General features: G+C 39.9%; 1 protein-coding gene across 3 annotated transcripts in view; it reads right to left on the bottom strand.

Moving 5' to 3' along the window:
- MRPL39 (mitochondrial ribosomal protein L39) overlaps positions 1 to 13195 on the bottom strand; it is a 30276-nt gene that overhangs the window by 7089 nt on the left and 9992 nt on the right. For 2 of the 3 annotated variants that reach the window (XM_004713083.2, XM_045284918.1), the window contains exons 4-7: positions 12233 to 12332; positions 9521 to 9588; positions 3758 to 3870; positions 471 to 536 (exon numbers count right to left, since the gene is read on the bottom strand). In XM_004713083.2, coding sequence (XP_004713140.1) covers positions 471 to 536; positions 3758 to 3870; positions 9521 to 9588; positions 12233 to 12332 — 347 coding nt within the window. The remainder of the gene's footprint in view (positions 1 to 470; positions 537 to 3757; positions 3871 to 9520; positions 9589 to 12232; positions 12333 to 13195) is intronic. The other variant, XM_045284919.1, reaches the window with a different exon arrangement.

The raw sequence follows: 13195 nt of genomic DNA on the forward strand, positions 1-13195 counted from the left end.
GGGGGCTGTTCTCCATGGCAGAATATCAGCAGCACAGGTGTCTTTCTCATCCCTACCTCAGAAAAGCATATTCTGCTTAATTTATGCTTATACACAGTAACTAATTAGCCATTCAGATTTCTGTACACACATGAACTATCATGTCCAATTCTTAACAATGAATGCTATGCCATTTGAAAATTAAAATAGCTCTCAAAGTAGAAAGTTTATTCATGGTTTTCAGTTCTTGCATTGCAGAAATAAAAATAACAATGCGGAATAGAAAAAATGACTGAAAATAATTTTAAAACCACCAATGTCCTCAATATTAAAACACTGAAAAGAATAAAAAGTAAAGTAATAAGCTTAACAAAATAAAGTACAAAATCATCTATTTCCATTGAACAATTCATTTAGGTAACAAAAAGGCTAATTAATAATTAAGTCTTGCTATGAATTTGAACAGGGACTGACGTTTTAGTTTTGCTGACCTGTGTAACTTGACTATTCTCTCGGGGTTCTCAGATGCTTTCTCTTCTATGAAACCTATTTTGTACCTGAGAAGCAACAAAGAAAAACAAACAAAAAGCTATTTAAAGTTACCTTTTTTCACTTCCTCTTCAGCCATACTTCTGCAAAAATGCAGTCTATACTTGGCTTCCCCTTCTTGCTTTCCACCCACTTGTCTCTTTTCAGTCTGCCCCAGCCCATGCCTCTACCCACCAAAGCAATAGACAGGTACCTCCTTGGTGCCACCCGAATGTATATTTTTGGTCCTTCATTTCCTTTTCACTGCCCACCACCACTCGTTTTCCATAGGCTTCTATTACACCCTCTCACATGCATTCTACCACTCTGCCAATCTTCTTTCTCCTGGGCTAGCTACTTGATGTGTACAACTTTAATTAACACATTTAGGTCCCCTATATTCCTGCCTCTAATCCACATGCCTCTGGAGTCCCAAACTGGACATCCAAGACCCTTCTGACCATGTTCTAGGCTGATCCACAAGTACTTTATACCCTCACAGTCCCAAGCATGAGCTTATCCAAGCCCCTTCATAAACTCAATGCCACTGAGTAGATTCCGACTCACAGCGAACCTACTGGGCAATGCACAACAGCCCCTGTGGGTTTCTGAGGCTGTAAATCTTTATTGTAGCACATACCCTTTATCTTTCACCAGATGGGTTTGAACTGCTGACCTTGCAGCTAAAAGCCCTAAATATAACCCACTATGACACCAGGGTTCTTTAAGACCCTTCATAAAGCCAAACCAAACTCACGGCTGTCAAGCTGATTCTAACTCACAGTGACCCTATGGAGAGGGTAGGACTGCCCTTCTAAGCTTCCGAGACTGTAACTCTCTACAGGAGTTGAAAGCCAGCCTTTCCTGCAGAACAGCTGGTGGTTTTGAACTGCTGACCATGTGGTTTGCAGCTCAACATGTAACCACTACTATAGCCTCACTGTTATTTCAACATTTGATCTACATTAAAAAAATATTTTTAATAATATAAGAAAAAGGTGCCCTAGGCATATGCAATTGAAATATATTACTTTCTATATGCACTTTGGATATAGTGTGTATCAGTACACTAAAAAATGATTAAATTTATTTATGACAGTTCTCCACACTTAGCTAAACACAACTTTTTCAGTATACCAAATGATGTCTTGCATAAGATCACTCTGAAGGATATCCATTTGATAAATGATAAGCTAGAGCAGCGGTTCTCAACCTGTGGGTTGCAACCCCTTTGGGGGTCAAATCGGGGTTGCCCAGTTCAGTAGCAAAATTACAGTTATGAAGTAGCAACGAAAATAATTTTATGTTTGGGGGTCACCACAACATGAGGAACTGTATTAAAGGGTCACGGCATTAAGAAGGATGAGAACTACTGAGCTAAAGGATGGATTTTGTGGATTAACACAAGAACCTCTGTATAATAAACTATACCTATGAAAATGTGTAACTGAATTTCTACATACTTAAACTGTAATTTATAAATGCTCACAATTTGTGAATGCATACTTTGACTTCTAGATATAGTTATGTTATAATTTTTGCAGCAGATTCCTCTTTCTAATTAGTTCTAATTTTCAATTAGTTTGATATTAAAATTGACTAGCATATACAATTAGTAGAGGTGAAGTTCCCTGAGTGGAAGAGGAAACTGGGATGCTACACAGTATTTAAAATGTTAAAAGGAAAACCTACCAACTGATTCATTTACATGCAAAAGACTTAAGACCTAGCACGTAATCATACTACATCAGCTTCAAAACTGCTTGCATTTTCAATCTTGCCTTTGTCATTCAAAGAATGGCAGGATGGCAGGGGAAGGCTGCCAAGCATACAAAGTAAGTTTGTTTGTTTTTTAATCATTTTATTGGGGACTAGTACAACTCTTATAATCCATACATACTTGTCAAGCACATTTGTACATTTGTTGCTATCATCATTCTCAAAACATTTGCTTTCTACTTGAGCCCTTGATATCAGCTCATTTCCCCCACTCCCCGCTCCCACCTCCCTCATGAACCCTTGAAAATTTGTAAATTATTATTATTTTGTCATATCTTACACTGTCCAACGGTCTCTATTCAACCACTTTTCTGTTGTCCATCCCCCAGGGAGGAGGTTATATGTAGATCCTTGTAATAGGTTCCCCCTTTCTACCGCACCTTCCCTCCACCCTCCCGGTATCACCACTCTCACCACTGGTCCTGAAGGGATAGCTGTCCTGGATTCCCTGTGTTTCCAGTTCCTATCTGTACCAGTGTACATCCTCTGGTCTAGCCAGATTTGTAAGGTAGAATTGGGATCATGACAGTGGGGGAAGGAAGCATGTAAGAACTGGAGGAAACATTTAAGAACTAGAGGAAAGTTGTATGTTTCATCGTAGATATCCTGCACCCTGACTGACTCGTCTCCTCCTTACGACCCTTCTGTAAGGGGGTGTCCAGTTGCCTACAGATGGGCTTTGGGTCTCCACTCTGTACTCCCCCTCATTTACAATGATATGATTTTTTGTTCTTTGATGCCTGATACCTGATCCCTTCGACACCTCGTGATCACACAGGATGGTATGTTTCTTCTATGTGGGCTTTGTTGCTTCTGAGCTAGATGGCTGCTTGTTTACCTGCAAGCCTTTAAGACCCCAGATGCTATATCTTTTGATAGGCAGGCACCATCAGCTGTTCTTCACCACATTTGCTTCTGCACACATTTGTCTTCAGCGATCGTGTCAGGAAGGTGTGCATCATGGAATGCCAATTTGATAGAACAAAGTGTTCTTGCATTGAGTAAGTACTTGAGTGGAGGTCCAATGTCCATCTGCTGCCTTAATACTAAACCTATAAATATATGCACGTAGATCTATTTCCCCACCATCCTATAGAAATGTAATTACATATGTACATGCCTGTATTTAGACCTCTATAAATGCCCTTTGCTTCCTAGTTCTTTCCTCTATTTCCTTTTACAAAGTAAGTTTCTTAATGCATGTTAAGAGGAAAGACAGTTAAGGCCAAGTGGAGATATTTGGCCTAACAAATGCAGAAATCAAACAGTTTGGTGACAATGTTCTTCTCAGTAAAATAAGCAAAATTAGGGGAATAAAAGTTAAACAGTGGGGACAGAAAAAAAATACTTTAGAGCTGAAAATAAAACAGTGGCATATGTAAATCCAATATAGGAATTTTCAAAAGCTGAACTTATTTTATTAAATATAATCTTGAGCCATACTATTGGTTCAAAGGAAACTAACACTTACTTGTTGTGCCGAAATATTTCTAATGCTACTTTTGCATCAACTTCCAAAGTTTCAAAGGGAAGATCTTTATAAATTAAAGTTTGAGCATCTCTTGTGAAGGAACGCAGGTTCTCCTTAAAAAAAATGAAAAGATTGGTCTTAAGAGCACATTACTTCAAAGTATTTCTCCATAAATTAGATGAGATTACTAAGAGAGACCCTACAGGGAAGAACAGAACTGTTCCTGTGGGGTTTTAAGACTGTAAATGTTTATAGAAGTAGGAAAGTCTCATCTTTCTCCAGAGGAGAAGCTAGTGGCTTCAAACTGCTGACCCGTGGTTAATAGCCCAACACATAACCCACTATGCCACCAGGGTTCCAGTCTCAAATATATAAGGAGAGAAAATTACTAGTTTGGACCATAAAATACAAAGTTTGTATTCTGGCCCAATTCTATACATGACATACTTGTGATTAAGATGTCAGCCTCCCTGAGTAACAATACTCAAAGTTAATCCAATTACACTGTTAAAAGAGCATTTCGTGCAAATAATATAGTGGTGTGCTTATTAAAACTATGGTGTGACAAGTAGAAATGTTAAATAAGCAGCAACACACACCAAAAATTGTGTTAACATTATAAGTTTTTATAGTAAGTGGGAATATAATTTACATGATCCAGAAAGTTTCACTATAAAATGTAAATATCATACTGGCCCTGTCCAAAATATAACATATATCCCCCCCTCTATAGCCCTATTTAATAAAAATGTCAGTTTTATACATTGTTTATGAATGTTTCAATAAAAAAAACAACTATGATTGAGCCTGGAGCAACAAAAAGAGGGAGACCCACAGGACAAGGACATGGACTGCAGGTCTCACTGACGCCATGACACCAGAATAGCGGCGGTAGCTGGCCATGAGTCAGAACTGACTCGATGGCAGTGGATCTGGGCCTTTTTTCGGGGGTGGGGAACAGCGGCACTGCTCCAGCTACCAGCTACCGTTATTAAACATTTCATCAAGAACTCAGCAGATGTCTCTTCATCAAAAAAGGGAAAATGTTTACAGAGCTTCAAATTCTTCTGAGATCCACCCTCACTGGACACGCTGAGCCCCGCAGAACCCCATGTCTCCTGCCTGAAAGTAACTTTTCAACCCTGACCAGAAACTGGCTTGGAAGTCAGTTTCGCAGTTCAACTCAATCACATGTTTTCCGAGACCATTGTGCTCTTTTAAAGAATTATCTATGTTGAAAGCAAATTGCCAAATAAAAAAAAAAAAAAGAAAGCAAATTGCCAGAGCCAATAACATCAAGTTGATTCCAACTTGTGGCAACCCTCTGAGGCAGAGTGGAACCGTCCCTTAGGGTTTCCCAGGCTGCAAATCTTCACAGAAGCAGATGGCCGCAGCTTCCTCCTGGAGACTAGGAGTGATCTGGAACTGCCAATCTTTCAGTTAACAACCCAATATTTAATCCACTCGACTCCCAAGGCTCCTTTTCAACTGGCAAAGGCAACTCCAATGGACAAGCGAAAACCATGAGAGGCAGAGAGTAGGGGTGGAGGCGGGGGAACCAATATGGGCAGAGCTAGTCAGAACAGTGCCACAATGCAAAGTATGTAATACAACTAAACATGTACAAACTGTTGTTAAGAATGTATGTTTTGTTGTGTGTACATATTATTTATTTTCAACTTTTTATGATGAATTGGGCAAAGATTTACAAAGTAAATCAGTCTTTCATTCAACAATTCATATACACCTTGTCACTGGTTGCAAACCTCACAATGTAACATCACTTATCCCACTTCCTGTTTTTCCCATTTCCAGCCTTAACTCTTACTACCTTCTGAATTCTGTCGTGGTCAAATGCTGCCTTTTTGATCTTGAATGGTTCATTGTTCTAAGGAGTGGGTACTTCCCTAGTGTTATTATTCACCCACACACTTATCTGGTGCTTGGCTTTGATTCTGCAAAGGTGTTCACCTGTGTGGATCATAACTATGGATAACAACGAAAGAATGAGAATTCCAGAACACTTAATTCACTTAGTTGTAAAACCTTAGACAGACCAAGAGGCAGTCGTTCAAATGGAACAAGGAAACAGTCCAGACATTAAAATCAGGAAACGTGCATCAGAGTTGACCATACATGTTCAATCGCTACGCTGAGAAAATAATCTGAGAATCACACAGCATTGAGACTGAAGAAAGATTCATTAAAACTCTGAAAACGCAACTGACACAGCCTTGCTTGCTGAAAGCAAGGAGAATTTGAAGCACTTACTGGTGAAGAGCAAAAACTAGAGTCTTCAATATGGATTCTAACTCAGGGTAAAGAAATAAAAAATTCTCACAACTGGACCAGTAGACAAAGTCACGATTTAATAGGGAAGAGACTGACTTTGTCAAGGATCTTAACTTGGATCCCCAATCAGTGCCCACAGAAGCAGCCGTCAAGAGCTCACACGACACACTGCGCTGCACAAATCTGTTAGACAAGGCCTCCCTAAAAAGTTGTAAAGCACAGACATCCCTTTGAAGACTGAGTGTGCTTGACCCTAGCCACAGTATTTTCAACCAGCTCGTATGCATGTGAACACCGGACAGTGAGATGAGGGCAGAAGATGCAGAGAATTGATACATAGGAGCTACGGTGTTGGCAGAGAATCTTGAACCTAACCGGGCCTGCCAAAAACCAAACACGTCTGCTTAGAGAAAGCACAACCAGAATACTCCTCGGAAACTGAAATGGTGGGAGTCTGTCTCATGTACTTTGATAACGTTGTGGAAACAGTCCCTGGAAGAAGACATTACCTTTGGTAAGCAGAGGGTCTAAAGGAAGAAGTCAAGTGGCATTGAAGGCACCAGCCAAAAACAAGGCTATGGAAATTGTTGGAATACCAATTGAAATATTTCAACGAGCTGATCACTGGAAGTACTCGCTGTCCATGCCAAGGAATTTGGAAGACAGCTACTTGGCCAACTGACTGGAAGAGATCCATATTTGTACTCATTCTAAAGAAAGGTGACCCAACAGAATGCCCATAATAAAACAATATCATTGTTATCACATGCAAGTAAGTAAACTTTTGCTGAAGATCATCCAACAATGACTGCAGCAGTTCACTGACAGGGAACGAACTGACAGAGGTCCAGGCCACATTCAGAAGATGTGGAGCAAAAGATACAATGACTGATGTCAGGTGGATCTTGGCTGAAAGCAGAGAATACCAAAACGGTGTTTACTTGTGTTCCATTAATTATGCAAAGGTATTTGACTGTGTGGACCATAGCAAACTATGAAGAATAGGAATTCCAGAACACTACATCATGCTCATGCGGAATCTATACGTGGATCAAGAGGCAGCCGTGGGAACATAACAAGGGAATACTAGTGGTTTAAAATCAGGAAAAGTGTGTGTCAGGGTTGTATCCTCTCACTACCCTTTTTCAGTCTGAATGCTGAGCAAATCAGAGAAGCTGAATTAAATTTAAAAGAATGTGGCATCAAGATTAGAAGACTTATTAACAACCTGAGATGCTCAGATGACACAACCTTGCTGGCTGAAAGTGAGGAGGACTTGAAGCACTTGCTGATGAAGACCAAGGATTGCAGCCTTCAGGACGCATTACAACTCCATGTAAAGAACTGGACCAGTAAGTAACATCATGATAAATGGATAGGATTTTAACTTGCTTGGATCCTCAATCAATGCTCATGGAAGTAGCAGTGAAGAGATCAAAAGAAGTGTTGCATTAGGTAAATTTGTTGCATAAATTTAAACAACTGAAAAGAAAGGATGTTACTTTGAGGACCAAGGTGGACCTGACCCAAGTCATGGTACTTTCCATTGCCTCATATGCATGTGAAAGTTAGACACTGAATAAGGAAGACCAAAGAAGAATAGGTGCATTTGAATTGTGGTGCTGGAGAAGACTATTCAAAGAATCAGGGACTGCTCAAAGGACGAACAGTCTGTGTTGGGAGAAGGAAGGCTAGCGTACTCCTTACAGGCAAGACTGCACCTTACATAACATACATACTGCTGCACATGTTGTCAGGAGAGACCAGTCTTTGGAGAAGGACGTCATGCTTGGGTAAAGTAGAGTAACAGTGAAAAAGAGGAAGACAAGGCCTTCAACGAGATGAACTGACACCATGTGTGCACAAATGGGCTCAGGCATGGGAACAATTGTGAGGACAGCACAGGACCAGGCAGTGCTTCGTTGTGCTGCACACAGGTTGCTATGGGTTGGAACCGACTCCGTGGCGCCTAACAACAACAAAGCAGAGGGTCTGAGAAAAGGAAGACCCTCAATAGTGTTTGGCTGAAAACTGAGCCATGGGGATATTGTGCTTATTTTTCACCAAAATGGAAAAATTTGAATTTTATACTATAAGTTATCACAAAGTATCAATCCCTATTGTGCATATAATTTTTGCATTAAAAATTTTATCAAACTATTTCTGTGAATTTCCTATTACAAGTCTTCACACGAAATAACTGTCATTTACTCTTAAAGATACAGTTTACTGCAGAGCAAATCCACATTCAAGGTTTTATATATGTGTTACTTCAAAGTAACTCTGCCCTACTTTCTCTAAGCCTTCTACTCACCCCATGGAATCTGTACTTAGCTAGTACATTTATTAGAGAAAACTTAAAAAGAAGAAAAAAGCAGCAGCGTCATAGATAACAAGAGTTGAGTCTTGATGAATGAGTCTTCGCTTCAAACCCAGTGCCATCGAGTCCAAGTAAAACTCGTTTCTTCTATTCAGGGCCACGAAAGGAAGCAGCAGCTGCATTTGACAAGACCTTTCCCTCCCACTTTCTCCTCCCTCCCTTCCTCTCAATATTGACTAACATGCGCACGATTACATAATTCCAAAGCTAGAATCTAACCCTGGATCTCTCCTATGTCAACAATCATAAATTTACCAAAAATAAATAGTATCAATTATAATTGTAAGATGCCCACTGTAAAATCATCTGTTTTGGGAAACACTGAAATGGGGAGTTGATAAAATACAATCAGCCATACAACATCCTTTTTTCGGAGGGCCAGCTTTCTCTAAGGTACACAGTTTGGTTCAGACTTTCCTGCTGTATAGTGCTGGTGATCTGCTTCCCCAAACCAGCCATCTCTAACCCTATGGCACACCCTCTACTCTGACACCTAAGGAGTCACCACCAGGCAGAACCAACTTGACGGCAACTGGGAACTGGTGCTGCTACTGCTCCCCCAAAGCCACAATAACAGCCCACCTTACATGACGGAGGAAGGCTGTTCACAAAGGAAGCTTGCTACTTGGTGCTGTGGGCAGGAGCAGCTTTACCAGTGGTCTGACTTGTTCAGTTCTGCACAGTTCTCCACGTGGAAACTTCCTGTTAAAAAGGAACTTGTAGAGTGTCTAAAATGCTTTACGCAGTGATTTCCAAGAAGCTCAGTTCCAGGTCCACCACATCAACTAAGAGAGCAAAGCATCCCTAAGGTTCCCAGCATCTACTGTAATAACTGACGACCACTATCTTAGGGAATAATAAAAAAGGCTTTTGGGAAAAAGTCAAATAAAGCATAAAACTGATAAGCAACTGACCATGCAATTGTGAATAGATTCATTCTCCTGCCTGTCTTAGTTACAGTGAAAAAACAAACAATAACACGTTCTTTTAAATATCCTTAACACGCATTACAATCCAATGATATCAACATAGGCTTCATTCTAACAGAGAAAGGCACTAAAATTAATACCCAACATAATTAAAGAGCTTACTTTTGTTGGCATCCATTCATCGAGTCTCTGATCCAAAACTACATCATAGCAGAAGGCTCCAGCAATTACTGAAAATCCAACAATGAAGGATTAGTAATGTCTCCCAAATAAACAAGTATTAAACAGCTGCCCCTACCCAGCTCGTCAGAGCTCTTAGCGCTTTTCCCTCCCCGCCAAATTAACTCACCCTTTGTTAACACCCAAGAGGCTGATGTTTTGTAAAATAGGCACGTTTTCTCCAAGAAAAGTATCACTGTAGAAATTTCAAATAGTCACTCGACATAACAATCCCAAAGGGACAGAAAGAGGAAAGATAAGCAGTAACCCCTTATCTTTATATTCCATTCCACGGTTTTAGTTACCCATAATTGAAAATGTTAAATGAAAAATTCCAAAAACAATTCATGTTACCTACAATACATGGAAAGTTTGTATGACAATTTATATTAAATAAAATAAAAAAATCATCTCCACGCTGCATCAAAATCTCCCCAAGTTGTGAATCACCCTTTTGTTCAGCTATCCACGCTGTATGCACTCCCCACTCTTTTGTCACTTAGTAGCTAGCTAGGTAGCACAGTGTGTGTTGACCCAAAGCTCATGAGTAGCGACGTTGGTAATATAAATATGCCAGAGAAGCTGAGTCACACTTCCTTAAGTGCAAAGTGAAAGCTCCCGGCTGGGATCATATTCATCTAACTTTTACTACAGTATATTGTTATAATGGGTCTATTTTATTATCACTGCTATTGATCTCTTTTGGTGCTTATTAATTACACTTTGTCATAGGTATGTGTGTATGAGAAAAAACCATAGTACACGTAGGGTTTAGTGCGAGGCATGGTCTCCAGCAGCCACTGAGTGTCGTGGAACGTATCTCCCTGTGGGTAGGGGACAATAAGTCTATAATCAGTAGACAAATAAATAAATGGGTGTGAAATACTGAATGTTTCTTTTGTAAATCTTCTAAACCTCTTCACTATCTTTTCTTTTGATAAAAATGTATGCGTAGGGGAGGGAGAGGGTAAAGGGGCGCTGTTATTAAAGAGTTCTTTTGAAACTGACTGAGGAAGCAACTGCACCATACTGCTAGATGTGAATAACTATGGAATGTTATTATCTGTAAGAGCTCCCAATGATTCAAAAAATGCAACCAAAATATATATATATATGCACATTCACATGGGCAAAAAGGATTCATAAAGTAGAGGTGAAAAATTAAGTTCCCTTTCCATCATTCCTATTCCTACCAAATCAACACTATGTAGTATCTTTTGCCTTTTTTTCAAATACTTCTGTTACATGTACTTCCCCCTTCAAAAACATGACCTGTTCCACATGCTGCTGTAGATCTTGATTTCAGGAGATCTTAAACCGAGATCACTGTAGGGTTTGCAATGCGTCAGAATCGATTCAGCATCACACAATAACTGTACCAGGAGTTTTATTTCATTTTTTTTAGTAGTTAAATAGTATTCCACTGAAAATGATTTATCACATTTTATGTATTCAAAACCCCATATAAGCACATTTATATTATTTTTGGGTTTGGGCTATTCAATATCTTAATTATCACCTTTATTCCTATCACTTTAACTTCTTTTGTAAGTATAAAACAAATAGGTATACTTTTAATGTTAATCAAAGTATAAGCCAAAAAGAATTACAGGCAATCCCTGGCTTACACGTTCCTGTGTCTTTAAGAATCTGTAGGTAAGTTGAAATAGGTGCATATGGAACATATTTAGTGCAAGAATAAGGAGCCCTGGTGGTGTGTGTTTCCTATCCACAAGGCCCGCAGTTTTCTGAGGGAGAAAGATGAGGCTTGTTGCTCCCATAAACACTTACAGCCTCGGAAACCCTAGACAGGGTCACTATGAGTTAGAATTGACTCAATGGCAGTGATGGCAACAGGTTTTAATGCAAGAAAAGGTTCAATGATTTAAACGGGGACTGTGATGAAGAATTTGCTGAAGTAGGGCCAGTTCAGGGAGCCCTGGTGGCACAGCGGGTTGGATCCAGAGCACAGATTTACAAAACAGAAAAGGGCAACTTCAAATTGCCTGACAATTCTTCATTCAGGGACTTAATGCATACCATTTTCAAATTCCCCCCAATTGTGTATACTACTATTCTCGTCACATCTTTGTCAGTAACAGTTGTTATCACAGTTAACCTTTATCAATCTGCTAAAGCTATCTTATTGGTGTGTGACTATGTCATTCAAATGAAATTAAGTATTTCCAATTTGGAAACTGCCATTCACATTGTTCATTTTCTATTAAGTGCTTACCATATGCATGTACAAAGTCTTTAACAAAAACGATGGCATCTGCATTAGCAAAGCAAAGTTAATACGGATTATCAACCAGAACACAGAAAAGAGCCTGTACCTTTCCACCTTCCATCGGTCCAGAGGAGCCCATTTCTAGCATCATGGGTGTTTCTCATAAAATAACACCAACAGCTCATGCCAGCAACCTGCCTAGACCTCTAGTTCCCCTCCTTCACACATTCAAAGACAACGCTCTTCACTGATGGTTGACCTCCAATGTGTCAGATTTGACTCACTGGCAGTGGGAATGATTTCTTCACCTCACATCAATAGGGTGGATGTAATTACCCCTAAAAAATGCAACCGGTGTGTAGGAATATTTTATTTAAAATTATCTTTAAGGACTATGGAGGGCCCATATATATTTTCATACATACCAGGCACCTCTGGAGCTCTGACCAAATTGACCACATACTCCTCTTTAAACGCCCGCTCTATGACACAGCCCATCAGCATGGCACAAGAGCGCCAATAAGCCTAAGGGAAAGGAAGCGAACAGATTTAATGCACGCTAAGAGTCGCTATACTTTCTTTCATTTTAAAAATCTGGATCAACTTTGACTCAGGAAATATTTCTCAAACTGTACGAATAGTTAGCATTGGGCTCTGGCATTACCTCTACTTTTATTCATCAAAGCAAACTCCACAAAAGAACGAAGTGCCAGGCTTGTGCTGTGGGTATGTTTCTGTACAAGCTACCACACACAACAATGGTTATAAACCAACAGAAAGTGCTACTGCTCATCCACAACTTTATTTTGAGACCCATGTTTTTAATATGTTATTAAACTTCTTTGAAGTCTAACAAGTGAAACCTTTACTATCCAGTTTAAGACACTTGACCATTGGCCATGTTTTAACATTTTATATGTGTATTAGTCTGGGTACTTTAGAGAAACAAATCTACTGAACTCATGTAGAAGAGAGAGTTTTATATAAAGGCTAAGTGCACATCAAGAAAACATCCCAAACCCAGTGCTGCCCAAGCCCACAAGTCCAACATTAACCCATATGTCCGACACCAATCCACAAAGTCCTCCTCAAACTCACAAAACAGACAAAATGATGCTGACTGCAGGAGGAAAGCCAAGTCAGTGAATGTGTAAGCATCTCAGTGCTCCACATGGCTGCTTCAGCACCCAGGGCTGCATCAGGGTACGTCCATTTGGCTTCTCCTCAGGGATGTCTTGCAGGAAGTGAGCCTTGCCAGCTGAAGCAGGGAACAGACTAAGGCAGCTACAGCCTGGTCCGACCATCAGAAAGCAAGAGACTCAAGAACTCCAAAGGCGAGTCTCACTGAGCCATTTATCTCTCCTCCCTTCAATTAACCCCACATGTGT

The sequence above is a fragment of the Echinops telfairi genome, unplaced genomic scaffold, assembly GCF_000313985.2.
Source record: "Echinops telfairi isolate 266 unplaced genomic scaffold, ASM31398v2 ScPeMD7_7469;HRSCAF=8507_0, whole genome shotgun sequence".
Classification (NCBI taxonomy): Eukaryota; Metazoa; Chordata; class Mammalia; order Afrosoricida; family Tenrecidae; genus Echinops; species Echinops telfairi.